We start from the raw sequence: 26,342 nt of genomic DNA on the forward strand, positions 1-26,342 counted from the left end.
TCGTGCGGAGCGGGCAGAATGACGCAACGCAAAAGGGCGTCCGTCGCTGCAGCTCTCTGTGCATTAGCAAGCATGGTGTCACGCGCGCACAAGCAAACATGAACAGATCTCACTCGAAGACCGCAGACACTCGCTGTCGAAATGTTGGAGTGAGGAAGCGTGGCAGCAGCAACGAGCGAATTGTGTGTTCAAAAAGAAACCGAACTTTTGCTATAACACCTTTACTGCTTATGGTACAACATTTTAAGTGCTGTCCCCTTCAAAGTAGTCCCCTCTACTGGCAATGCACTCTTCTGATCTTCCATTTTTGGAAAGCCTCTTTGAACCCACTTTCTGGAATGACGCGCGGGTCTCTTCTTGCATTGTCCTTGATCTCCTCTATGGTTTGGAAACGACGTCCTTTCAAGGTGGTTTTAAGCTTGGGGAATAGAAAAAAGTCTGCTGGGGCTAGGTCCGGAGAATATGGTAGGTGGGGCACAACAGGAGTGTGGTGTTTCGCTAAGTAGCTGCGGACAAGGAGCGACGCTGAGCCGGGGCGTTGTCATGATGCAACATCCAAGCCAGATTTTCCCACAATTCAGGCCTCTTACTTCGCACAGAATCTCGTAACGTTCTAGGATTCCCTGGTAAACTTCCCTGGTTTGACCATGCGGCACAAATTCCTGATGGACAATGCCTTTGCAGTCAAAAAACAGAACCAACATCACCTTCATTTTTTACTGACTCATGCGTGCTTTTGTTTTTTTTTTTTTTGGACGAGGAGAACCTTTGGCCACCCACTGCGATGACTGCACTTTAGTTTCAACATCATAGCCATAAACCTATGTCTCATCGCCTGTTATGATGTTCTTATTAAGGAAGTTTTCATCGTCATTGGCAGCGGCGAGCAGTTCCTGGCTGATTTCAACACGGGTCTGCTTCTGTTCGTCAGTCAACAAATGTGGCACGAATTTTGCACTGACACGACGCATCCCAAGTTTGTCGCTCAAAATTTCATGACATGATCCTATGCTGATACCCACTTCGTCAGCGACTTCTTGAACAGCGAAACGACAATTTCCACGAATCACAGTTCGAACTCTCTCGACGTGGTCATGATCTGTTGATGTGGAAGGTTGTCCAGGCTTGGGATCGTCACCGACCGATATTCTTCAGTCTTAAAAACGCTTTAACCAATCATAGCACTGCATGCGACTCATACAGTCCTCCCCGTATGCTTGGCTAAGCAACTGAAATGTCTCTGTGAAAGTTTTCCCAAGTTTGTAGCAGAACTTCACACGCACACGCTGTTCTTCCAATTCCTTCATTGTCACTTTGGCACCAATCCGAAGAACAGCTTGTTCATGTGCTCACTTCAGCGGCTGTAGCTCGCCAGCTAACGGTCAGAGTGAAACGCGGCCAATGGCAGTTTGTTGTCTAAACCTGCCGCTACATGCACTCGGTAATCGCAGCGCGCTACCTCTGCCGGTTGGCGCGCTATTTCAAAAGTTCGGTTTCTTTTTGAACACACCTCGTACCTTCGTGCTGCATCTCGCGTCAACCTGAACTAAGCCGCGAAAACACAGCGCACGGCGGACTGTGCCCCCACCCCAAATTGCTTTCAAGATACAGCGGCCCCAATGGGCGCGCGTGGCTGCTTGGACCGCCAGGAGTAGACCCCCCCCTTGATGCTTGCGTGCGTGAGATTGTCTCGATGGCTGGCTCACCCTCGCACGCTTTCACTTGCACATGCAGCATACTGCGTGCGGTAATGATTTTATCGCCCTTGGACTTCATATGACACCTCACGGCAATGGCCACTGCAGAAATGTGCCTGGAGTGTCCATATAGCTGCTATTGCAATAAAATTGTTGTTTTGGTTATAGTGCGGATATTCGCGACTCCGGTGACTTACGTTATAAGCGGTCTACACTGTATTAGCATGTCTTCTGCAATTCTTACCGTTCTGACCTGTGTATCTATTATCATGCAGCTTTCTTCTAATCTTGATTACAGGGTTGATTTGTCTTGCCATGACATGTTTAACTTCAAAATATCTGGCCTTGACAGTATGAAATGCAAAAAAAAACATCTGTTGTGGCTCTACTTGATAATGCATTTGCATGTGATTTGCTAATTTCGTTAGCATGTATGACTTATAGCAATTTTAGATATACGCAATCTATACACCTTCAGGAATGTGTATGTATAATTTCATGCAGACATGAGTTTGAAGTATACTAAAAAATGTGCACATAATTACATATTGCGCAAAACTGGAAGAGGAGGAAAACGCTGTTAAAAATTTGAAAAAGTTGTTAGTTATAAAAATAAGAAAAGTGGCCATAATGTTCAGCAGGGGCTCTGTAATGTATGACTATTCGCTAGAATTCTACTACACCACAAGTTCTAACCTCACGGTTCTTGCAGGTGAGAAGCACACAGGACAAAATACTAGGGCTTCTCGCTACCGTCCTGTCTTTTTCCCGCTAGTTAATGGTGTCTCAAGTCTGTAATAAGCACCAAGTAGCCCAACTGTCTTCCCTAATTGTGCTACCAATTGTATTTTATCATGGCTCTGGCTTTATCCAAGTTTTCACTTGCAGCTTTCATGACAGCGCTGTGGATTTTCTAGGTGTTAAAAGCTCAATGGCGCAGCAGTTTCTGCAGGCCGACAGTAGAGCAGAATTTAACAAGTTGCTCATGTTCAGCACTTACAACACAGCACTGCATCGACGTGTTCGTAGACGAAAAAAAATAAGTGAGGCGCACTCAATTTCACAATGAATTCGAAAAAGGACAAATCCCTTGCGCTTTACTGCGAATTTGTGTATGACGAGTTTTCAACTGTGTTGAAACATTCGGACATTGCAATCGTGAAAAGCGCAGTCGACACGCGGATGTCACGCAAAATAGTAGTCGTCTCATGTTGTTTTGCCTTCTTCATATACGTTTCCTTCTTTTTGATGAATTCGCGAGTTGCATTGACTTCAACACTGCGGTTGTCGTACAAGCTGCTGCCCTTGTTGCCCACTTTGGACTGGGACGTTTTTAATACAAAACCTGAGTCTGTGCTGTTTCTTAATTTCAGTGCTGTGCTATACTGTGCCTGTTCTCGATTTGTGTTGCACAAGCCATGAGCTGTAGGATAAGGGACACATCAGTGTCTCACACTTGTGATACTCCCAAAGCATGCATGTGTCACTGTTGGTTCTTATGTATCTCTTTGATGGCAGGTGGACATCAGTGCAGCTGTGGCCTATGTGATGGCTCCCAAGGAGGAGCAAGAAATAGCTCTTACAAAGAAGGCCTGCCAAGTGACTGTGGATGTGTATGCCAAGTACCTGCGAGACCAGATCATGGAGATAATTGATGCAGATAAGGTTTGGCATGTTTTAACTCTACAGTAATACCTCGTTAACTCGAAGCAATAAAAAATTGAAAAAATTTTGAGATGAGCAATGTTGCGGAAATTGCAATGAAAAGTCGAGGTCTTTCTAAAAAAATTCACTACTAGTGACCAGCTATTCAACAAGAGCTTCTAAACTGGCTATTCGTAAAGGTTAAAAAAATAAACATACTGTTGTTGCCTACCAGCTCCATTTCACGGCACTGCCATTTTATTTAGTGCAGGGAAAACTGCGTTACGCCCAAACCCCATGAGAGTGATTTTGTACGAGCGACGGCTTTCAGTGATGAAATGGGCCGCTGCGAGAACAAAACGCTCGTTCTTGTTACTCAATCACTCGGTTCTGGAAATCTAGAATTCAGCGCTCGTCGCCCGAAAGGGCTTTGAGCGACTAGCCAATAGGCCGAAGCTAGAACTGGATGTACATCAGTCAAGTACTACAGATTGTAGCACGGAACGAGCAAACGACTAAATTTTGATACATGCAAGGATAGGAACCTACTGCAAGACCTTCAGAAATATTTTATGCTGCTCTTTACAGTAAAACACAAACTAATGAAGCACGCGTCACACCAGTTTTCGCACATATTTGCTGCCCTCTTAAAGGCAACAGTGGTGAGACGTTGCTCATTGTTGTCGCTTGCTTGATGATCCACTTGAAGGCGACAAGCGAATGCAACAGCAATCTCGATCACATCACTTGTCGCCGTAGCGTGCAAGATTGCTTGCGTGGTGTTTATACTTAAGGCTGGTCTACTTCGCAGTAGGACTTGGACCTAGAAAGGAGTCCTAGAGCTGCTTCACACATTGCATGAGCCAATCGTTCCCGCCGCTGCACTCAACTTTATTTCGCAGTAAGCGAAGCATGTTTCTTGTTTCGGCTGATATCGGCACCTCTCGAGTTCCTTCGTCACCATCGTCTTCACTTCTGTGAGGCCAGGCAGCTGAACGTGGCCTCACAGATCTCCGCGGTGCAATCTCGGGGGTCACCCCAGGCAGTGCATTCACTTCTCCCTCTCCCTGCCGCTCGCTTCACGGGCTGGCAGCTGGGCATGGGCTCAGAGATTGCATTGACATTGGTGTAATCACGAAGGCCAATAGCCGGCCGAGCCAAGTCGGCGCAGGGAAGTTCGCTAACCTCCTCGATCACACAGCGGAGCGCTGTGTTGTGTGCCACGTGCTGCTCGACCGTGACAAGCCAAGTGGAAAGTGGACGCAAAGGATCATCACAATGAAACAGAAGGCACCTAACTAAAGGCTGTTGCGTCAGGTGCCAAGTCGTGCGTTGCACACGTTGAATATTCTTTTTTGTTTTATTCAAATTTCATTGCATGTGGGGCCATGTATTGGTTCCGCGGGCTACAAAGCTGTCTTATTTCCATGTTTTCAATTGTGCATCCCATTGGGCATATATTGCAGTAAATGGCAATAATGGGTATATTGAATTAATTTCTACTCCCCTTTCAACTTCGTTTAAATGACGTTCGAGTGTAGACCAAGAATATTACTGGCACCATTTTGAAAATGCTCCATGGGGTCACCCTGTGCTACCTGTGGCCTTTTATTTTCGTTTTTCTTATCTCAAATTTTTTTCGCTTTTTACTGGTTTGAGTTGTGGAGTTTTGTGTGTTATGGTAATTTGTATGTGTAAACATAAATATGTAATAAATGCGGGCTTTTCGTCAAACCAATGATGCGCTTCTACCTGAGAACACAGATCTGCTACAGCTGTTGTTTGCACACATGCATTTATTTGCCTGTGCAATTGAGGTAATGGGTGGAATAATGACCTTTTGAAAAGCTGGGCTTTGTGGTAGAGGTGGGGCTCTTGGGCAGTGTGCTCACCATAAATCAGCATGCAGAGGCACCTCGAGCACCTTTTCAGTTATTGTTTGTATTCTGTCAACCCTGCGGGTTTCCGTAACATTTACAGTGGAACCCCAATTATGAGATTTTTAGAGGACCATGCAAAACTGTCGTATAATAAAAAAACTAAGAATATAGGCAGTGACGCTCAGTCTTGCCCAAAAAACGAGTACAGACCGCCTGAATAAACCCGCGGCGCGAACCCACACTCTTCCAAGGAAGGTATATTAAATTATTTAAAGGTTACCGTACTTATTCGATTGTAACACGAGTTTTTTTCATGATTTTCGTTGCTTGAACTCGACCCTCGCGTTGCATTCGAATGACGGCAAAATTAAACATTTTAAAACAAATATTCTACCTAAATCCCGCGATTTCTAGCATTACATTGGCAACCTGTAACTTCACGTCTCGATCCAATCCATAGACAAGTCGATCAAATTCAGAACTTGTTTTTGGGTGGAATCGACACTGCTTTCGGTGTGCTTATTGCTGGTTACGATGCTGCACTACCCTACGGCCTTTTGCGGGTCGACTCTGTTAATTCGCGATGCAGCGCATTCAGTATGACAGCCACTTCGAGAGATGAGCAATTTTGATGGCCGGAGGAGTTGGGGAAGTCTACCGCGGCTCGGTGTCTCGACCTCAACGTTTTGCGGATGGCGGGACCAGCGGCTGGCCCTCTTTAAATGCGAGGCCATTTGGAAAGGCACTGTGGAACTTGAAGTCACCTGGTATCTACCCCAAATAAAATGGTTAGCGTCTTTTAAGAAGTACTGAAATCTCAACAAGCTCTGCGGCAGGGAAGATGACTTGATTCTCGGGTGATCACTTTTGGAGATAGTTTCACTTTCGCGAGAATCGGCGCATCCCGGCACGGAAACCCTCTATGTATACAGGTCGACAGATCTCTTGGCGCTGATAGCGAGCTTAGTACAGCGTCGGGAACACTGGTCTGGGACGCTTTCAGTGCCGAGTCACGCAAAATTTCACGAAAGTGAAAACTACTAAAGTGATCACCTTAGAATACCACCCAAGGAAAGCTCCATCTCCTCTTCAGACGACGGTGATGAGTGAAGAGAACTAGTTTCCGAATTGCAATTCTTTGAGTAAAGGTGCCATTTCTTTTTCCGTTCGTCCCACGCTAAATTCGCAGTGTTATTCTTTATTTTATTTCGGGTGACTCGAAAGTCACCCCTCACGTTACATTCGGGTAAATAGGGTATTGCACACCTGTTATCAGCCGGCTGCAGTCTGCTCACGTGCCGCTTGCGTCTGCCTAGGACTTTTTTTTCTTTTCTTTTTCTCGGACAGTACCAGAGACGCGTCGTACGAGGTGGGGTTGGCGTAAAATTTCGTCGTATAATCGAGGTTTTAATACATTATTTCTGTAGGGGTTTTGCCGGGACCAGGCCAATTTGTCGTGAAATGTGGGTCGTTGTATGACCAGGGGACGTATAATCGAGGTTCCACTGTACTTCTCGTGTAGCTGGCAGAGCCACCTCAAAGTCTGCCGATCCGGGGCTCTCACTGAGCAGTTTGTGTACGCAGATGTTTTAAAAACATTTACACGGGCTCTATGGGAAACCAAGGAAATGTTCACACAATGTTGTACATTGTTCTTCATATCCAAAAATTTGGCTTAGCCGTGTCCATCATAAGTCTATTGTAGATCGGTTACTTTCACTGCAAACTAATGTTCATATTGAAATTTGTGGAGATGCATCTTCTCATAACCATCCTTGTTGCGAGGGGTTTATTTTTGAAATGTTGATCTGAATTCTTATATAATTCCAGAAAGTGAAACACTTCAAGCTTGCTGAGGGTGTGGATCAGGCTTTCCAGGAGAAAAAATACCTAGGTGGTGTGGATCCATCTCAAGTGGACTCCTGTTACCCGGCAATCATTCAATCTGGTGGCAACTACAATCTCAAGTTCAGCGTCGTCAGGTTGGTGTGTTGTAAGGGGCATTAGGCTATAGGTCTTACACTTTGATTGATGCATACTGTGGGGATGCGGGTCAACGGGGAGGCTCCGATCAGGTTTAAAAAATTCATCGGATGAGGTGTTGATGTGCTTCAGCAGCGAAGCTACACGATGCAGCTTGCCATGGGATGCGGCAGTTGTCTTCTCAGGGTCAGACACACTGAGGAATGCAAGCAATGCTTTGAATCGATTTCTTGGCATTACCGAAGACGGAAGAAGACCAGAAAATAATTTCCGCGTGTTCCAGTAGCAGTGCAAGCGCGGCGCTTGTACGATACCCATGTAAATAAGAAGTCCAATAAACTTCATCTCATCGGGAGTCGCTTCTTTCCATGATCTGTCTCTCTCACTGTACGACTGCTTCTCCTAAATATGCATCCACGCATATTTATTAGTCATGTTGCATATCTGCGATTATTTCTGCCGTGAGGAACAGCGCGAAGAAGTCAACGGCTCTTGCGAAGCACCGCGCGGCACTGCGGAGGGCAATACCGAGGTCAACAACCGGCCGTCTTCTCGTGCAAAACTCTACTCTTTGTGCTGCCGCCGACAAGTGGTCCTGTCCAAACGCCATTGACCCTGCAGATAAGAACCGCGACCTTTAGAACACACCGGATGTCTTTAGACCTGATCGTGGCCACGATGAAATGGTTCGGAGTTGAAAACTGAACTTACCGGCGGATACCTGTCGACGTTCCGGGGCTACTTGGTGCACTTTCACCGTCTGTGCTGAAGTCGGATGAATCAAAATCATCTCCCGAGTCTCTGCTGCTACCACCATAACAAAATTCTGATGCAGACTCATCGGAATCCGTTGAAATTTGCCGTTTCCGAGGAGCAGTTGCGCGCGACATCGACGCCATGTCAGAAACTACGAGTGCTCGTCAAGCACAAATTAAAGGCGCTTTAAAAATCCCCCGCAATGAAAAAAGGAAATACAAAAGCGAAACTTGAAAAATAGTTCTTTTATGCGCTGGATGGTGCTAGCTGTCCATAAGCGCTCCGAATGCGGTAAAATTCAAGTTGAAACCATTGACAACATGGTGTCGATGGATATAGGCGCGGACAGGAAAGTGTTAAGCGATAAACAAGAGACTTTGTTAAAAAAAAAAATCAAGTTTTGTGACCTGCACTAATGTACAGTAGAACTCGCTATTGCGTTCCCGGGTGCTGTATTTTCCTGGCTGTTGCGTCATTTTCGGCCGGTTCCGGCAAACTGCCGGCCCAAGCGGCCATGTTGACTTTTTATGTCGCTTGGCTTGGTGGCTTGACGATGGGATTGGCCGCCCAAAGTTCTGGAGGTGACACTTATAACGTATTTTCGGTTCTAAAGATGTCTGTGACGCCGTGGGGCCCTAAAATTGGTTTTGGTGCGTAGATGTTCCGTATGAAGTCCAAGGGCGATAACGCCATCGCCGTATGCTGTATGATCGAGTGAAAACGTGCAAGGGGAGCTGACGTCCGTGACTAAATTTCGCGCACGCAAGAAAGAAAAGCTGGGAGGTAGCGCGCCTTCTTTCATCGCGCTCAAGGCACCGGCTTTCATCGAGCTTGAGGCATGGGGGGACGGGGGTTAGGAGATGGTGGTGTTGTACTCTGGCATGAGTTGCGTACTGAGCGCTCGCGTGGGCCGTATTTTGAAAGGTGCGTCAGCGGCTTGTAGCTTTGTGCGTACTGTGTTTTCTCGGCCCTTAGTTTGCGTTAAAGCAATAGAAAGTATGAGGGTCAGATCGCTCACTGCTGCTGCCGCGCTTCCTCACATAAGGATTTTGACAGCGAGTGTCCATGCTCATAGAGTATGATGTGTTGATGTTTGCCTGTGCGGGCTGACACCATGCTTGTTAATCCACTTAATAAGCAAATGTTTACAAGTTTATACGGACGATACACTACTGTACTTACTTTGTATAGCTGTCTACTGATTTTCTGTCGCAATCGATGCTTCAGCTTTCGTGCGAAACTGCAACTTTCTTTAAACGTGAGAATTAAAATAAAATTGTTTGCAGTTCACCACTACCTTCGTTACTAAATTTTTTCTGTTTCTCGGCCGATCTTGCATTTCCCGGCTCATATGATCTTTTTGTTTTTTATGGTCCCGTGAAAAACGTATCAGGGGGGTTCTACTGTACTGAGGACAATAATAAAAAGGATATGAAAAGCCAGACAAAAGGAATCAACATAGCGGCCAAACTGTGAACAGTAGCTTGCTGCTTTACCTATTTCATAGATTTGGTCACGCCAAAATAGCCTTTAATTTTCTTTCTTTTTTTTTTCTATGCTAAATCTTCTTGTCTCTCAGCACCTTCTTTCTATAATAAAGGAATACAAAAGGGGAACATTACGCCATCTTAGATCAATAGAATATTTGTCTGATGTCTATCATTGTTTTCTGTGTCATTGTTTTCGATACAACTTAGTGGCATAGAAAATTGCCACCGAATGTCCCGCAGCTGCTCCTCAATTTTAATCACCCACATCTTATGGAGTTAATGTAATCCCCATGTGACCTCCCTCTTGGCCAGGATCTGTGAATCAGCCAGTGCTGAGGTCAGATGAGGGGCACCATAGTCCAAAATAGGTGGTGCCATTTTGATTTTTCATTTTCATCATTTGCAATAGCTCATTTCTCACTACGAATGACGAATTTGTTATTACAGAAGCCTAGTTTGTCAAACTCTACATATTTTCCTTGAGGGCCCTTTTAATCATGGTCATCTCTTCTCTCTACACAGTGACAAGAATACGTTGCACTTTGGGGCCATCACTTGTGCATTGGGAGCCCGCTACAAGTCGTACTGCTCCAACATCGTCCGCACACTGCTGGTAAATCCTAGCCAAGAGCAGCAGGACCTCTATGACTTCTTGTTGCAGCTTGAAGAAGAAGTGGTTCTTGAGAAACTTCGGGACGGAGTTAAGCTGTGCGATGTGTTTGCAGCTGTAATGGCACGCATCAACAAGGACCACAAAGAGCTTGCCGACAAAATGACGAAGAACGTTGGGTAAGTGACCCACTCGTGTCAAGTTGGTTCGACTTCTCTGATGGCACCTGTCGCAGTAGTTCAATGGCCGTGACACTGCTGCGCATGAGGTCCCAGCGTAACAGAATGTCAGCTAGACATCTTGCACCTGAGCGCGAGAAGAAAAATATATAAAAGAACTCTTTCGGGCGTATGATGCTGTGGAAAGGAGTTTTTTTTTCTCCACTTTTTTTTTTGCCGCTGGACAAAGCTAACGTGCTGCAGGTCTGTGAGTGTTGAGCATACTTGGCTATAAATAAATTGCAATTAAGGCCCTTTTACTACCTCATCTTACAGATTTTAGGTCTTTTCGATGATAAAAATATCAGACAAATATTTAGATGAGATTCTATTTATTTAAGGTCGTGCAGTACAGTAAAACCTTGTTCATTCGACCCTCGCTAAATTGGATAATTCGGACTCGTCCTTTGGTTCGGCAGGCGTATGCATTATTTAATGCAATGAAACTTTCGTTAATTCGGACGTATTTGGCTGCACATTGGTTAATTAGGACAACTCTCGGAGCTCAGCGAGCGCCAAAGTGCTGCAAATCCGCGACGCAAAAGAGGGAAAATGGCGTTAGCGTCCACCGAAACGAAGCATTGAAATCTGCGTCACCATAGTTATCAGTGGAAATTGTACTTTAATGACAGCGACACCAGAAAGCTTCATGCCTATTTGTGCCTCTAGATTAGGGATGGGCGAATATTGAATTTGAGGTTCGAAGTGAATAGTGATTTGGTCGAATAATTTCGAATCGAATAGTTCGAATAGTATATATCACATTACAGTAAGACCTAGTTAATTCAAATTTCACGGGACCGAAAGAAAATGTCCGAATCAACCGAATGCCGAATTATCAGGGTATACAGAAAACAATAAGCAAATGCTTACTACGTCAGCACGATTTTATTAGTGTAATGGATGAGCAAATCCTTTTGCTATTTTGCACAGCAGTGTGCAAGCTGCAATTGTCATCTCGTGACGTCATCTTGTCAGCTTATTGGCTCTTGCAGCGGCGATCGAGTCCTCTTGACTTTCTTCGCAGCATGGCCGCGGCGCGCACCATCATTTGCTACATGCTTTGCACTACCGCGCGCACATCCCGATTATTTTTTCGCCGTCCATCGTCCATCGTAATGTGGCCGGTGCTCTTCATCCTCGACAGCTTTGCACCGAGTCAAACCGAAACAACTGTTTGTTGCAACCCGCGGCTGCTATCGACGCGATTATGAACGCCGACTTTGTGGTTAGTACAGCCACGCTAGCGGCAAAAACGCGCGCGTCATGCCGCGCGCGAGTGGCAACCAATCAAGAGCGACGAGGGTGACGTCACGGAGCCATGGCAACTGGACCTCCGCCGCTCCGCGCCAGGTTATCAATCGACGGTCGTCGTCTCTCGTGGTTCTAGGGTGATTTCTGGACGCTGTCCGATCGCACCCTTTTCGCTCACGATGATACCGCATTCCGAGGGCGCGCGGGATCATGTCGCGCGGAGAGACGCGATTGCCACAGTGGACTTTGCGGCATGACGCGCGCGTTTTGCCGCTAGCGTGGCCGTACCTTAAGGCATGCGGCCGACGCACGCACCGAGTCAAAACGAAACTACCGTTCGCTGCATCAACTGCAGACGAAATCGCGGTCGCTATCTATGCGATCATGGATGGCCACTACGCAGCTTTTTAGGCACGCGGCCGACGTGCGTATTGAGTCAAAACAAAACTACTTTTTGCCGCAACCGCTGGGGAAGAAACCGCGGTAGCTATCGACGCGATCATGGATGGCAACTATGAAATCACGCGCGGCGGTAAACGCAATAAAGGCACAAATAGGCACGAAGCGTTCCATCGTTGTCGTCGTCATTCACGTACGATTTCCGTTGATGACTATGGTGATGCGGACTCCACCGCTTCGTTTTGGTTGTAAGCTAGCGCCGTTTCTGCTCTTTTGCGTCGCACATTTCCAGCTGTTAATGCAAAAGCGTATAGCCTTCTAGATTTATGGTTTATGTATGGCAGCCATGACGTGAAGCATAGCCTCCGAGATGTGTACCGGCCGTCCGTTGCTTTTGCCTGCCTATTTGGGAGCGCCGAATAACTTGAAAATATCGAATACCTGAATTCGAATCGAAGCAAATAACGAATATAGAATTATTCGATCGAATATTCGACAATACCGAATATTCGCCCATCCCTACTCGAGAGCCTTTATTCTTGCGTTTACCACCGTGCATAGCACCAGGTTGGCAGCGTGCCTTCATGACTGCGTAGTTGCCATACATAACCGCGTCAATAGCGGCAGTGGTTTTGTCCGCAGCGGTAATTACTAGCCTTGCGGCTTTGCCAAGATTACATGGATAGTATATGCTACACATTTATAGGCAATTTAGCCCAAGTGGAATTTCATTGCAGTTGGCCTTTAAATGTGGCTTCAGAGCAGCACGCACCGCAGAAGCCACACCTCAAGGCAAAGTTCTGTCATCCACAGTTTCGTTATCTCCTAAAAACCTTACTCCTTCTCACTCTCCGTGTGTTGAAGCTCTCTTCTCCCCTCTTTTCGGGTCACTATTTTGTGTTACCTTAGTGTCGTTACTGAAAAGTACACACAGCACCAGTGATCCTCAACTCGGATAAGGATTAGCAGTACCCGACAGCCGTAGTGCAGCAAAAGCTGAAGATTATCGGTGCACGGAAGAGGTGGGGAACAAAGCCGCGGGCTAAGACAATACACGTTTTTCTTTTAAGGATGTTGTGATTGGCGGTGCTGTTTATACGCGAGAAAATACTGTATCTTTTCTGCATCAGTATTTGACAGCAAAGCGTCCCTCAATTTTTATAATTGGCTGTATGGACACGCCAAATGAATTTTCACCGTTGTCGTCACCGTGAGGTTCCAATAAAGTCAAGTGCGATAGCATCTTAAGACCATATGCTGTAGGTGCGAGGAAAAGCGTGCGTCTTTTTGCGCAAGCAAAGGAGGGCAACGGGAAGAGTGTGTGCTGTCTTCTCACGCGCTCTAGAGGGGGCGTGGGGTGTTGTGCATGCTAGGAGGAGGATGAGGGTAGGTTAGCGCGTCTCCTTTTTAGCTTCGGCTTGTTTTGAGCTTGGTCATGCTGATGTGAGAATTGGATGTAGGAGTCACATGTAAGCAATTTTTAAGTTGCCTTCGGAACCCCCAAAACTGTTAAAAAAAACTTCTTGCCAAGCCTAATCGGCACAGTCAGGGGTACGTGTGGGTGCACTACATGCAAGGGAAGGCACATGGCATGCAGTGTGTGACATTACAGCGCTTTTTTGAATGTGTCTGCCTATCTTTTCTGCTCAATTATGATCCTTTTATTCAGTTCTGTTGTTCTGTTTTTCAGTGTAGAGTAGCTAACTGCTGTTTGTTTTGGTTAATGGTGCTGCCCTTTTCATTATATTCTTTCATTGCATTTGTCTTCCCTTACAAAAGGTTTGCAACTGGGATCGAGTTTCGTGAGAGCTCCCTAGTGATTCAGTCGAAGACCACGGCAGTCGCTCGTAAAGGTTTGTTAAGTTTCTTATCATAATTGGCATTCCTATGGAAGTGAATTTATGTAGACACTTAAAAGAACCATATGATATATTTATACCTAAAGGGAATCCCCAGCACTTTTCTTGGCAGTGCCGATTATGGTCGAAATCAGATTTCAGTGTTGATTTCATAATTTTGCAGTGGTGAATGTTATTTTTACTTCTGACAAATGTCTACACCCTGTTTGGATTTTTTATACCAATGTTATGGTTAAAGAGCAAAGTTGGGCAACATTTATTATGCGAGTGCGTTCACTGTGTGAGTATATGTTATCTTTCATAGATGAGCACTTGAATTTAGCACAGTTCTACGAATAGTTCCTGCGTCATAATGTTGAATCTATCAATTAATAGGTGGGACCAATAATGTAGTGAAAGCACTGAATACTGTCTCTGGGATTGGTCCAGTTTGGGCATTTGGTGAGGAACAGGTAAATGCCAAGCCCGGGGAAGGAGGTTTGAAACCTTAGCTTTAGATAAGGTACTGATCTATACAGTCAACTTCGTTAATTAGACCCTGAAGAGACTTACAAAATTGATTGAATTATCCAGCGAGTTGAACTACCTATAAACAAGATGCAGAGAAAGTGCCAAATCACCTTAGTTTGACAGTATTTGCCAAATTCTACCCCCCCCCCCCCCTTCGAGTCGAATGCTGTGTCCAAAGTGGCAAACTAACGTAGGAATGACATTAAAGCTCCTTAACGAAGTAAACGTCTAATGTGCACCTGGTTCTTTTTTTGAGACAACTTTTGCACAATGGCCACAATGGCAGCTGGTTTCCTAAAGTCAGCTCCGCCACACATTTTTAAAAAGCCACTTCAGTACGGTACATCAGTGTTATGCAGCAAAGCATGCGAACATTTCAAGGGCAGCTTTTGTATCGTGTCTGATTGCTCCATGCAGGCTAGTTTGGACCGATTGTCATTGGGCAAATGTCGTAATCACATTGTGAGCTGTGGTTATTGCTTCGAAATAGTTATAGAGCTGGCCGAAAATAGCCATTTTCAACAAGAGATGATGTGTGTTCCATGTATTCACTGTCCCCTAAGCTCCGCCGAGACTCTGCCACTAAAGACTCTCCCACTTAGGGGTCATGCGAATGCATGCTGATTGATCAAGTTAGAATCATCTGGCGAAGGACAATTTTGAAATGTAAATAAGGAAAGTTTGGGCCCATAGAAATGTGTGGGTGCTGGCTGGGATCGAATCGCCAACAGACTTTTCGGACCCCGAAAATTCGGACTTGTAAATGCACTGCCAGGGTTCCCATACGGCTAATGCTCGATCCATGAGGCCCTACCCGATCTTTGAGGCCACCATGCTGGATTTTCCGCTCTCATTGCCAGGCTTGGCTTCCAGTGGCCTGCTCTATAGCCTCCAAGATTGTGAAGCGCATGCTATCAGTAGAAAGCGCACGCCATCCTCTAGTCTCGAAGGCCATGCCCGCTCTTCCTTAGCGTACAAAACGCTCGCGGGAAGGCACTTTCTCTTTTTCTTTCTTTTTCTGGCCAGAACTATCGTCATAATCACTTAATGCGGCATCAGTCTTTTTTTTTTTTTTAAAGTTTCGTTTGCTGCTTTGCATGTGGTGTGTCCACAGAGGTGTGTCTTGGAGGTGTCGCATCTTAGCGTGTGTTTGTGCTGCTTCGCATTTGTGTGATCGGCGCCACCTCCTGTGTCTTCGTGAGATCCAAGTGGTGCTAAGTAATGGGGCTCGTTACTATGATCACCCACCACATTGGCTTAGCGGCTATGGTGTTGCGCTGCTAAGCACAAGGTCGCTGGATGAAATCGCAACCTCATGGTGGCCGCGGTTCAAGGGGGCAAAATGCAAAAACGCCTGTGTCCCGTGCATTGGGGGCTCGTTAAAGATCCCCTGGTGGTCAAAATTAATTCGCAGTCCCCCACTACGGTGTGCCTGATAATCAAATGGTGGTTTTGGCACGTAAAACCCCAGAATTCATTTCCTTCTATCTCTGCCAACGGAGATCGCCAATGCAGTGATGCTCTTGTCGACTGTATACAGAGACGTCTGTCTTGCGCAAATCCAAGCAGATCTGATCGCCTCCAAGTGTATTATGAGGCAGGGCATTATTAGATTTTTTTTATGCCACTCTAACCCTAATAAATTTTATTTTTTGGGATGAACAAGTTTTCCGGACTATTTTTTGGTCCCTGCGAGGTCCGGAAAATCAGTCGGCGACTGTATAAGGAAATGATCTTGCAGTGAGTGAGGCAGACTGTACGCAGTGTGCGTCGTTGGTGCCATGACTAAGTGCAGCGCTGGCTACCTAATAAGTGACCATACAAGCACATTCAATTTCATGCGGGCTGAGAAACCAGTATGTAATGACATTACCTGGTGGATATCTTAGGCCGACACAAGGTGTTGGTGGCAGACGTGAACACAGTACCCCTTCACATTTACAGGTGAATACGTGAACTTCCTGGGGCCGTATTCTGAAACATTCCACTTCGGTGATATTTCTTTTCCCCTTTCAGGCGCGCGATGATTGGCTGGTTGAGCCTGACGTCATTCAATTTTGCTCAACCAGCCAATCAGCGCTCACAAAGCGAAAAAGAAATATCGCCGAAGTGGAACGTTTTAGAATATGGCCCCTGAATAATCTGGGAAAGGCTGCAGCACTGTTACGGAAGGAAGAGTACTGCCAATAATTTTGCTTATTTATTATTGTCTGTAAGAAAAGCACTAGAAGTAAAATACTCAGCCTCTGGAAGACTTTAGAATGCCACATATTTTTAATACTTTGTATTTATGTAAGCGCAAGAATATCGGAAGCCTAAAAAACATATCGGAATTCACAATAACTCATTAGAAGTATTGGTGATATGCTCTAGGTGTAATCAGTCATCCAGCACTGCACGATGATATAGTTGGCTCTATTGTGTTGCTTTTCTTTACCAGGTTAAAACAATAAATTCGTAAGATTTTAGTGCTGGGACCCTTTCACTAAACATGTTTTATACCACGACATTATACTTCCTGTAAAAAAAAAATGATTTGTTCTGCGTTGGAGTGTTCCTTTATGCTTTTAAATTGAATTTTTGAGGTTGGGGTCACTATAATCACGTCTTCTATTATAGGTATGGTCTTCAACATCAACATAGGCTTCTCTGGCCTTCAATTGAAAGGAAGTGGTGATGAAGGCATCAAGACATACGCACTTTTTATTGGAGACACAGTTTTGGTAAATGAGGTGAGTTGGCTACCATTGCTTGTGAGTCATTGAATAGTATATTCAAATCCATAGATATGTTGCAAACTTGTGTAGAGAATGTCCTGTTCAGTGTTAGTTTGTATTTCTGTATGGTAGTTGTGTGCTACAGACTGCAACTGGCCTGATCATTGCATCAATTAAGTCCGTGCTTGGCTTTGGCTGATTGGCAATGCCTATGCTCTGTTTCAGTAGTTCTGAGCAGCACTCTGGAAGCTACAGGCTTCAAACAATTGGGGGTGAACACATTATAAAGGTGTCCTTCCGTGTCCTGTCTGTTAGTGGCAAGTGCTGCAGTGCAGGTGGCGACTGCATCTAAGACTGCAGTAGAAAATTCGTTCCATATTCGCTCCGACACCAAAAAAGGTGCACCCTCAGATATAGAGGAAGTAGGGTTGCAGAAACGGCGGGAGCGGAGCGTGTTGCACGGGATGGCGGCGGCGCCATCCATCTCTTGGTCCTTCTTTTAACATCCTCTTGTACATGGTGCCTGCCCTTGTTGACATTTGTAAGTGCAGCCGTAAGCACCCACGGGTTCGAGCATAGCGAGCCACAGGGCTGCGTCAGCCGTCGCCTCCAGCACCGGTCGCGCGCGAGCTCAGAGGCCGCAAGGGGCTACCGAGCGACGCACGCAAAAACACAGTAAAGCCCCGAGTTGACGGAAACCGATTACTGAATCCGTCGGCACCCGCACTGCACAAACGCCCGCGCGGCGGGGAACCAAAGGGGTCCCGTCCCGCAGCAAGGGCGAAAATACAACAGGCGCTTATAGCACGTCGCGGCGAGAGCACAGGCTCAAGCTGGGACATGCCGCTAGGAAAAGTCCCGGCGGCTATGCTACTTGCTCTGGCGATAACAAGTGGGTCAACTCGCGAGAGCTCGGGCAATAGGCTTTCGGCAAGTGCGGCTCGGCGTGGTACGACCTCACGCGAGTGCTATGGCACCGCTCATCGGCTTAGCGTCGGGAGAAGGATCAGCACACAGTACGCGCTCCCCGCATGGGCAAAGGCACCGTGCGCGAGCTCCAGTCCTAGTCACAAAGGTGTCGGCGAACAAGAGGAAAGAAAGTACCGTGCGCTGGTCCTGGAGAGAGAGTCACGCTCCGCCGCTCGCAGCCGAAACGCGGCTGCTGTGACGTCAGCGCCCCGCCCTCACCGCCAACCGCCGCGTGCGCAGCGCCACCGCGGGAACCGGTTAGGCGGCGCGGGCGGGGAATAAAGGCGAAGGAAGGCAGAACAGGTGAAGCCTGCGCAATGGCGCCGGCGCCTCCCTCAATCCCCACAAGCAAAAGCCGTTGCGCAAGGCGCTTTCTATAGCCTGCCTTCAGTGCACGAATGACACCTTAGTCTAAGGGCTGCAGCACCGAGGTTGTGTTCGGCGGCAGTAAACGAAGATCGATATTGCTGATGCTTACCTTACAATGATGCGCAGAGCAATTATCAACGAGTAAGCAGATTTTTCTGCCTTCGCTTACCAGGTCATCGTCCCAGGACTTAAGCCAGTTGTCAAAAAGTTCGCTTATCATCCAAGCTTTCCCGTTGGACCTGTAGATCACCGGAATAGAAAGTGCATTCTTTAGGCACCGCGGCGATTTGCACTTTTCGATCACGAGTGGTCAAAACTTGGTCGATCCATCGACGTTGGTGGCGAGCAACGCCGATATTCGGGCTTTAACTTTTCCGCCGTGGGACACACCAGCGTTTTGTTCGGTAGCATTTGCCAGAACAAAGCAGTCTCATCAGCATTAAATATATCACGGGGATGGTACCTAGTCGTGATGTCAATCCAATTCTCTTCAATCCACTTCTGCACGCTGCTGACGCCCACTGCGCGGCTTTCTCCGGTGACCGCCCGACCGACAATGCTGTGACACTCTTTAAAATGCTGCAGCCACCCTGAGCCACCTTTGTAGTTGGGTCTGTTCAGAAGGAAAGCGAAATTCTTCGCTTTCTGTTCAATTATGGGCCCAGAAATTGGGATGTTTCGTGACCTAACATCCATGAACCACTTGTACATTGCTGCCTCCACGTCTTCATATGCAGCCGTGCATACTCGTTGGGCGCCGATAGCACAAAAAAAATTGAATTGTGGGGTTTTACGTGCCAAAACCAGTTCTGATTGTGAGGCATGCCGTAGTGGGGGACTGGGGAAATTTGGACCACCTGGGGTTCTTTAACGTGCACCTAAATCTAAGTACAATAGAACCCCGCTGTTACGTTCCCGGGTGCTGCGTTTTCCCGGCTGTTACGTCGCTTTCGGCCGATCCCGGCACAGCTCCCATAGAACCCAATGCATTGGTAACCCCGCTGTTACGTCGCAACTGTGGGACCGTTCCCGCATCATACGTTGCGAACTGCCACACCGCGCCGGCCCGAGCGGCCATTTTGACTTTTCATGTTGCTTGGCTTGGTTGCTTGACGATGGCATTGGCCGCCCAAAGTGCCGGGGGCGACAGTTATTACGTATTTTCAGTTTCCGTCAGCAAAAGTATGGCCCTTGAGATCCGTGTTGGCTATCTAAAGATGGTGTCTATGACGCGTTGCGGCCCTAAAATTGGTTTTGGCTCATAGATGTTCCGCATAAAGTCCAAGGGCGATAACGCCGTCGCCGCGCGCCGCATGCTGTAGGAGTGAAAGTGTGCGAGGTGAGCCGACGATTGCGGCGCGCCTTCTTCCGTTGCGCTCAAGGCACCGGCGAGGGAGCGAGGGGGGAGTGATACCTGGCAGCGTTGTGCTCTGGCTTCAACTGCGTACTACGCGGCGGCGCGCGTGCCGTATCTTGAAAGCGATCTGCGTTGGGGGCAAAGTCTACGCAGTGTAGGTGCGTCGGCGGCTCGTAGCATTGTGCGTGCTGTGTGTACTCCCATTTCTCAATTTTTCCTGTTTCCCGGCGCTTGCGTTTCCCGGCTCTTACGTTCTTTTTTTACGGTCCCGTGAAAAACGTAACAGCGGGGTTCTACTGTACACGGGTGTTTTCGCATTTCGCCCCTATCGAAATGCGGCCGCCGTGGCCGGGATTTGATCCCGCAACCTCGTGCTAAGCAGCCCAACACCATAGCCACTGAGCAACCACGGCGGGTAGCACCTGGTCTCTTGTCCGCCTTAGCTCCTAATGTCGGCCTTATTTTTCAGTATTGTACTCGGCATACTTCTTAAATTGCTGTATGCTGCGGTGACATCTGACTTCTTTTCTCCGCGTTCAACTCTTCTGATGATTTCCAGCTTTGCGGATATTGTCAGGTTCTGCCGTTTCACGGCAGCCATCTCTTGCGCAGCAGATGAGCACTGCGGCACACAAGGCTGTGAGAGAGAGAGAGACTAGGCGAACCACCTTTTCTAGGGGGTGGCTGTCCGAGAGAGCGAAAGCAGCGCCGCACGCGCGCAGTTGGGCCTTAGCCCAACTGTGCGCATTTTTTGCTGGGGGTGGGGGGGTAATGGCAGCTCGCCCGATCGCGTAAAGGGCGCTCGCCGCGCGGGAAAGCCAACTTCTGGGGTTGTTTTGCGCTGCTTGAAGTTCGGTATATCAATAGTGGCTGCTATTTTTGTCCGATGTAACCCTACTTTTTGCTATATATTCTCATTGTAACATTACGGTGTTCAAAAATGTTCGATATACGGGGTAATTCGATGTAAACGGGTCGGATATACAGTGGAATTTCCGGATGACACGAATTTTCTCGTGGTCCCGGCTGCGCCCCATTACTTTGCAACGTGCTAGAGTACGGTTGTTACGAATCGATTTTCGACCCGCGTTGGTTGATACGAATAAACGCCGCCCCACCGATGGCCGCGAAAGAGAACGGCGCGCAGTCACGCGCTTTCTCCCTTTCTCTTTTGGTTTGGAGGCACGGACGCGACTCCGGACAGCGCAGAGGTCGCGACTGGGCGCGAAGAGTTTGAAGCGGTGGCACTTTTGTTGCTTTTGTGCTTTTCCTCCTTTTCGGCGGCCGCCCATTGGACGGAGTGGCTGCTGTGCTTCGGGCCACGTTCTTTGCATTTGCGCCATTTTGCCTAGTCGCAGCAAGCTATGTCGACCGAGATACGATCTCGGCTGATTCGCGCGGCGGTATGCCGAGGCGCAGGAGCCTCCGTTGGCACGTCTTCCGTCGACTGCGTTATCGGTGCCGATGGCACAGGGCGATTGTCGGTTTCGCTGCTGTAGTCACACGGTGCAAGATAGCGCGGCACGTAATCCACGGTGCAAGGTAGCGCGGCACGTTCAGTCGGGTGCTCCTCCGCTTCTCCCGCTAATCACCGTATTCTTGCCGTAGGAGCATGCCTCCGTATTCCGAAGGCGTGCTTCGTCCAAAATTTCTTCTCCAACGGGCGACGATCCATCACTAATCTAGGAGCTCTCAGTAATCTGAATTCTGCGTGTCAAGTGAAGACGCCGGCGTGGTTTACGAAGCAGACAACTGCGGTCGCCATCTTGCCCCTGCCGCAGCAGCAACCAATGGAGAGACGCCTTTCAGCACGGCAGCCAATCGGAGGCCCGCTTTCATCGGAGGGCCCGTGTGACTACCTATCGCAGACCCGCGCTTCTTTTGAGTTTGCGCGTTTGTTACAAGATGGCGACGACGGACGAATTGAGAAGCGGAACGGCGAAACTTTGAGCTTTCGAACGATACCAAGATGGCGGCGCTCGGTGGCGGGAAATACGAGATGTCTCCGTGAATTGCGGTGATCTAGCGCGATTTAAAGCTGTTTTCTCGCCCTGCGCATTGACGAATAAATCATTTTCGCCCACCTTTAGTGCATTTTCAGCCAAACCATTTTGATACAGCGTAGATTAGGCGTTGCAGATACCGAAACGCGTGGTTTTGAAAAATCAATTTTTCTCGCGATTTTCGCGATCTGATCCCCTCATCCCCCCATAATTTAGTTAGTTTTAATTGTTTCGATGATACGAAATTCGGTTAATGCGAATATTTTTCATGACCCCGTGAGATTCGTATCATCGAGATTCCACTGTAGTCTGGTTCGCCTGTAGTCACCATCCAAGATCGCATCGATAGCGAGCGCGGTTTCGTCCGCAGTTGCAGCAAACGGTAGTTTTGTCTTGACTCAGTGCGTGCGTCAGCCGCGCGCCTTCAGAACTGCAAGGTTGCCGTTCATAATCACGTCAACAGCGGCTGCGGTTGCGGCAAACTATAGTTTAGTTTTACTCAGTGCAAAGCTGTCGAGGATGAAGAGCCCCGTGTACATTGCGATGGGCGGCGACCTGGCGACACTGGCGAAAAAAAATAATGGGGATGTGCGCGCGGTAGTGAAAAGCGTGTCTCAGATCAAGACGTGCGCCTTGGCTGTGCTGTGAAAGAAGTCGCGAGGCCTTTGCTGCTGCGAGCGCTAATCAGTCGCGCGATGACGAGAATTGTAGTTTCTACAATGTTTTTGTGCAAAATAGAAACAGGATTTTGCTGATTCATTCAACAAATAAAGGCGTGTTGACGTAGAAAGTATTTGTTTATTGATTTCTTGATACCATCGGTAATTCGACGTTTGGTTAATTCGGACAGTTTTTCGGTCTCGTGAAATCCGAATTAGTGAGGTTTTACTATAGCAGTGCCATTCTTGAATGCCGACAGCCGTGACTTGTTACATGCGATCAGAGCACGCAGGAAGCAGTATTAAACAGTTAAATGAGTCAACACAATCGGCATCGAGATGGAGGAAGGTGGTGGGGTGGGACGCTGGCCACCCCGCCATTATAGTTTTTTCACAAAAGTTCTGCCATCCCCCTATTTTGATTTTTTTTCTATGCAACCCAGTTATAACAATAACATTTTCGTGGCACTGTATCGAGGTTTTACTGTATATTGTTGCAAACAGTCTGAGTGTGGTAGAAACCAAATTGAATGTACCCATAGTTTACCAATACAGTGGAATCTCGATGATACGAATCTCACGGGGTCATGAAAAAAATTCGTATTACCGTATTTATACAATTGTAGGTCGACCCATTTTTTCAAATTTGGCAATCCAATGTTGGGGGGTCGACTTAGAATCGAAACCGAACCGTGTACCGCTAGTAACGGCAAGAGAAACGAGAAATCAGGGGTGCTACAGCGTGGTTACAACTTTGCACCTACGTTTTTATGGTTACGGTAGAAGCGTAGCGTAATAATTTACTGTATTGCATACATTTTGATTGCGCGCACCACGAGCGCACGGCTCTTGTGGGAGCATCGATCATGGAAGAGCCGCCGTTTAGGGGGTATTGGTAGATGGCGGAAGAGCCGCCGTTTGGGGGGTATTGGTAGCTGGTCGTTGGGGGGGTATTAGTAGTTGGCGGAAGAGCTTTTCTTTGAGATATGATTGTTTTCGACGGCCACGCGCATCTGTCACTTCTGCTGTTGTGCTGAATCGTCGCGCCTGTCATGAGTGCCAAGAACTTTCGGCGCTCGTTCTCAACAGCGTTCGAACGGGCTGCTATCCTCCATGTTGAGGAAACTAACAACTGCGCAGCGGGACGCAAGTCTGGAGTCGGTGAACGTGTGGTGCGGCAGTGGCGGCTTCAGCGCGAGAAAATTTGGCCTCTCTGGCTACTGTGTGCGGGTGGGTCCTCTCTGCGTGGGGGGCTGTACCGCGCGACGTCGTGGTGCGGTCGTTCGCGAAGTGTGGACTCACTCTTGATGACGACGTGCTGTGGGACTGCAGCAGCTATGACAGCAGCAGTACCAGTGAGGTCAACTCTCTAGTGACGATGAGTATTCTTAGCAACCCCATCAATAAATTTCCCTTGTGTGAAATGCACTCGCGTGGTTTTTCTCCCCCCCCCCCCCCCATTTTTTTTTTTTTGAGACATGCAATTTTGGGGGGGTCGACCTACATTCGAGTCGACTTACAATCGTGTAAATAAGGTAGCCGAAATTCGTATCATCGAAACACAATTAAAACTAGCTAAATTAAAGAGTCGAGAGGTGAACTCACTCTGGCACACGTACGTAAAAAGCATTTACAGTATTGACCACTTATAACGTAACCGTTTATAGTGCAGAACTGGCTACAACGTGGCCTTTTCCGACTCCCGTTTACCCTCCCATAGAACTCCATGTATACGCATACCGCTTCCAGTGCAGCCGCGTGAGACGAAATTGCGGCTTCCGCGGGAAAATCTCGCCGACAAGGGCGGTAGCGAGCACGAGGTGCGCCCACCGATGGGAGAGGAGGCCAACGAGGGCGAGGCTGAGGAGTAGCACGAGTCCAAGGGTGATAAAGTCGTCACCGCGCGCCGTATGTGCGAGTAAAAGCGCGCGGGGGACGCGCGCCTTCTCCGACAGCGAACGCACAGCGGAGAGCAAACGCGACTTCCGTTGCGCGAAAGGCTGGGGGGGTATGGGAGGGAGGGGGGGCGACGACGACGCTGTGCTGCGGCGCCAAATGCGTATCTTGCAACTGAGCTGGGTAACTGGCGACGCATCCCCGCGCGAAAGGAGCAAAGCGGGAAGGTAGCGCGGGAGGGAGGGAGCGGGGGGGCAGGGAGGGGGGGGAGGGCGCTCCTACTCTGCCAACAAATGCGTTCTTGTACTTTGCGCCTGTGCCGGCTGTCGGTGTTGTCGCGCGCACCGTATCTTGAAAGCGATCTCCACACGTCTCTGACCTTTGTATGCGCTGTGCTTACGCACCCTCAGTTTCCGTTGAAGCGATAGACCGCACGAACCTTCGCTCGCTGCGGTGGCCGCAGCGAGCGAAGGGACAAAAAGAAAAGCACATAAGCAACAAAAGCTCACCGCTTCAAAGTCTTCCACGGCCGGGCTCGACTGGCGCGCACGCTCGCTTCTTACTGCGAGCGCGCGCACCAGTCGAGCCCGGCCGTGACTCTTCGCGCCCAGTCGCGGCTTCCGCGCTGTCCGGCGCCGCGTCCGCGCTCCGCACCAAAAGAGAAAGGGAAAACGTGCGTGACTGCGCGCTGTTCTCTTTCGCGGCCGTCGGTGGGGCGGCGTTTATTCGTATCAACCGACGCGGGTCGAAAATCGATTCGTAACAACCGTTCTCTAGCACGTTTCAAAGAAATGGGGCTCGGCCGGGCCTCAGAAAAATTCGTATCATCCAGAAATTCATCATAGCCGTAATCGTATCATCGAGATTCCACTGTATACAGTAATAGCTTGTTAACTCGAAGTAGTAAAGACCGAAAAAAAAAAAAAAGGTTTCAAAGAAAAAATAAAAAAATATATCAGAGATGTCAGCCAGCTCCGTTTTGCAGCACTGCCATTTTATTTAGTGCAGAAAAGACTGCGTAAGGCTGGTATGCTTCGTGGTAGCACTTGGACCTAGAAAGGCGTCCTCGAGCTGCTTCACACATTGCATGAGCTGATCATTCACACTGCAGCACTCAACTTTATTTGCACCAAGCGAAGCAAGTTTCTTGTTTAAGCTGATATTGGCACATCTTGAGGTCCACATCCTGCTCGCATAGCGCGTACTCGTGCTGCGTGTGTTGCGTAAAATATAATTAATATGGAAATCACACCTATGATGGTAAATCACGTGCGTAGCATAAAGAGAACAAAAGAAACTGCGTCAAGCGTGCTTTGCAGGGCCTGCCTTTGCGTAGGCACGTGCGCATGTCTCTCCCGTCACATGACGTGCCACATGGTTGCTTGTCAAAGTTGTTATGCCACTAGGTTCCGACTTCGCGTTCAAGGAAAGGGGCGTCCGCTTTGTGGTAGGCGCGGCAGCCTCGCCCGAAGCTTGTTAAACGGTCCGGCGGTGGAATTTTTGTTCCACTCTCAGTCAAGATTTCGAGATATCTGCAATTTGGCCCAAAAATTGATGCCGAGGGCAGTAAATATATGGCACGTATAGGAAATGCTTCAGTGCTGCATAAAATTTCGACTTAGCCAATTTATCAAGATATGTGAGTTCAAGTTAACGAGGTATTACTGTAGCTGAAGTGATCTGGAATGAAGCTGAAATTTTCTTTATTGGGGGGGGGGGGGGGTGGCTATGAGCTCCGCCGTAGCATGTTAAAGAATATTTTTTTTAAATGTTTTTTTTACGAGTACTTATTCGGGATTTTGAATACTCTCTTAGGTGGAATGTCGCCTTTTTGGATAGGAAAGATCACTGCAAAACTGAGGAGTCTATTATTTCCAAGCTGTAGTCAGTGAAATCTCGATAAAACGAACTTCAGGGGACCGCGGTAAATGGTGCGTTATTCTGAAAAGTTGTTATTAGTGAAAGCCCCAAAATCTACCTTTCCGCCCATCAGTTCATAAATTGTCACCATACGAACTATCCACGAAGATGTCGCTGTTGGCTCTCGGCTTGTGCTATTGCTATTTGCCCTA

The 26,342-nt window shown here is 47.9% G+C and overlaps 1 protein-coding gene across 1 annotated transcript in view; it reads left to right on the forward strand.

Annotated features, from left to right (window-relative positions):
• The window catches only part of LOC119436001 (FACT complex subunit SPT16-like), a 116,858-nt gene that overhangs the window by 22,347 nt on the left and 68,169 nt on the right, over nucleotides 1–26,342 (forward strand). The window contains exons 6-10 of the mRNA XM_037702722.2: nucleotides 3,216–3,362; nucleotides 7,052–7,203; nucleotides 9,973–10,239; nucleotides 13,711–13,784; nucleotides 16,920–17,032. Of these exons, the coding sequence (XP_037558650.1) occupies nucleotides 3,216–3,362; nucleotides 7,052–7,203; nucleotides 9,973–10,239; nucleotides 13,711–13,784; nucleotides 16,920–17,032 (753 nt within the window). The remainder of the gene's footprint in view (nucleotides 1–3,215; nucleotides 3,363–7,051; nucleotides 7,204–9,972; nucleotides 10,240–13,710; nucleotides 13,785–16,919; nucleotides 17,033–26,342) is intronic.

This window comes from Dermacentor silvarum, chromosome 1 (genome assembly GCF_013339745.2).
Source record: "Dermacentor silvarum isolate Dsil-2018 chromosome 1, BIME_Dsil_1.4, whole genome shotgun sequence".
Lineage (NCBI taxonomy): Eukaryota > Metazoa > Arthropoda > Arachnida > Ixodida > Ixodidae > Dermacentor > Dermacentor silvarum.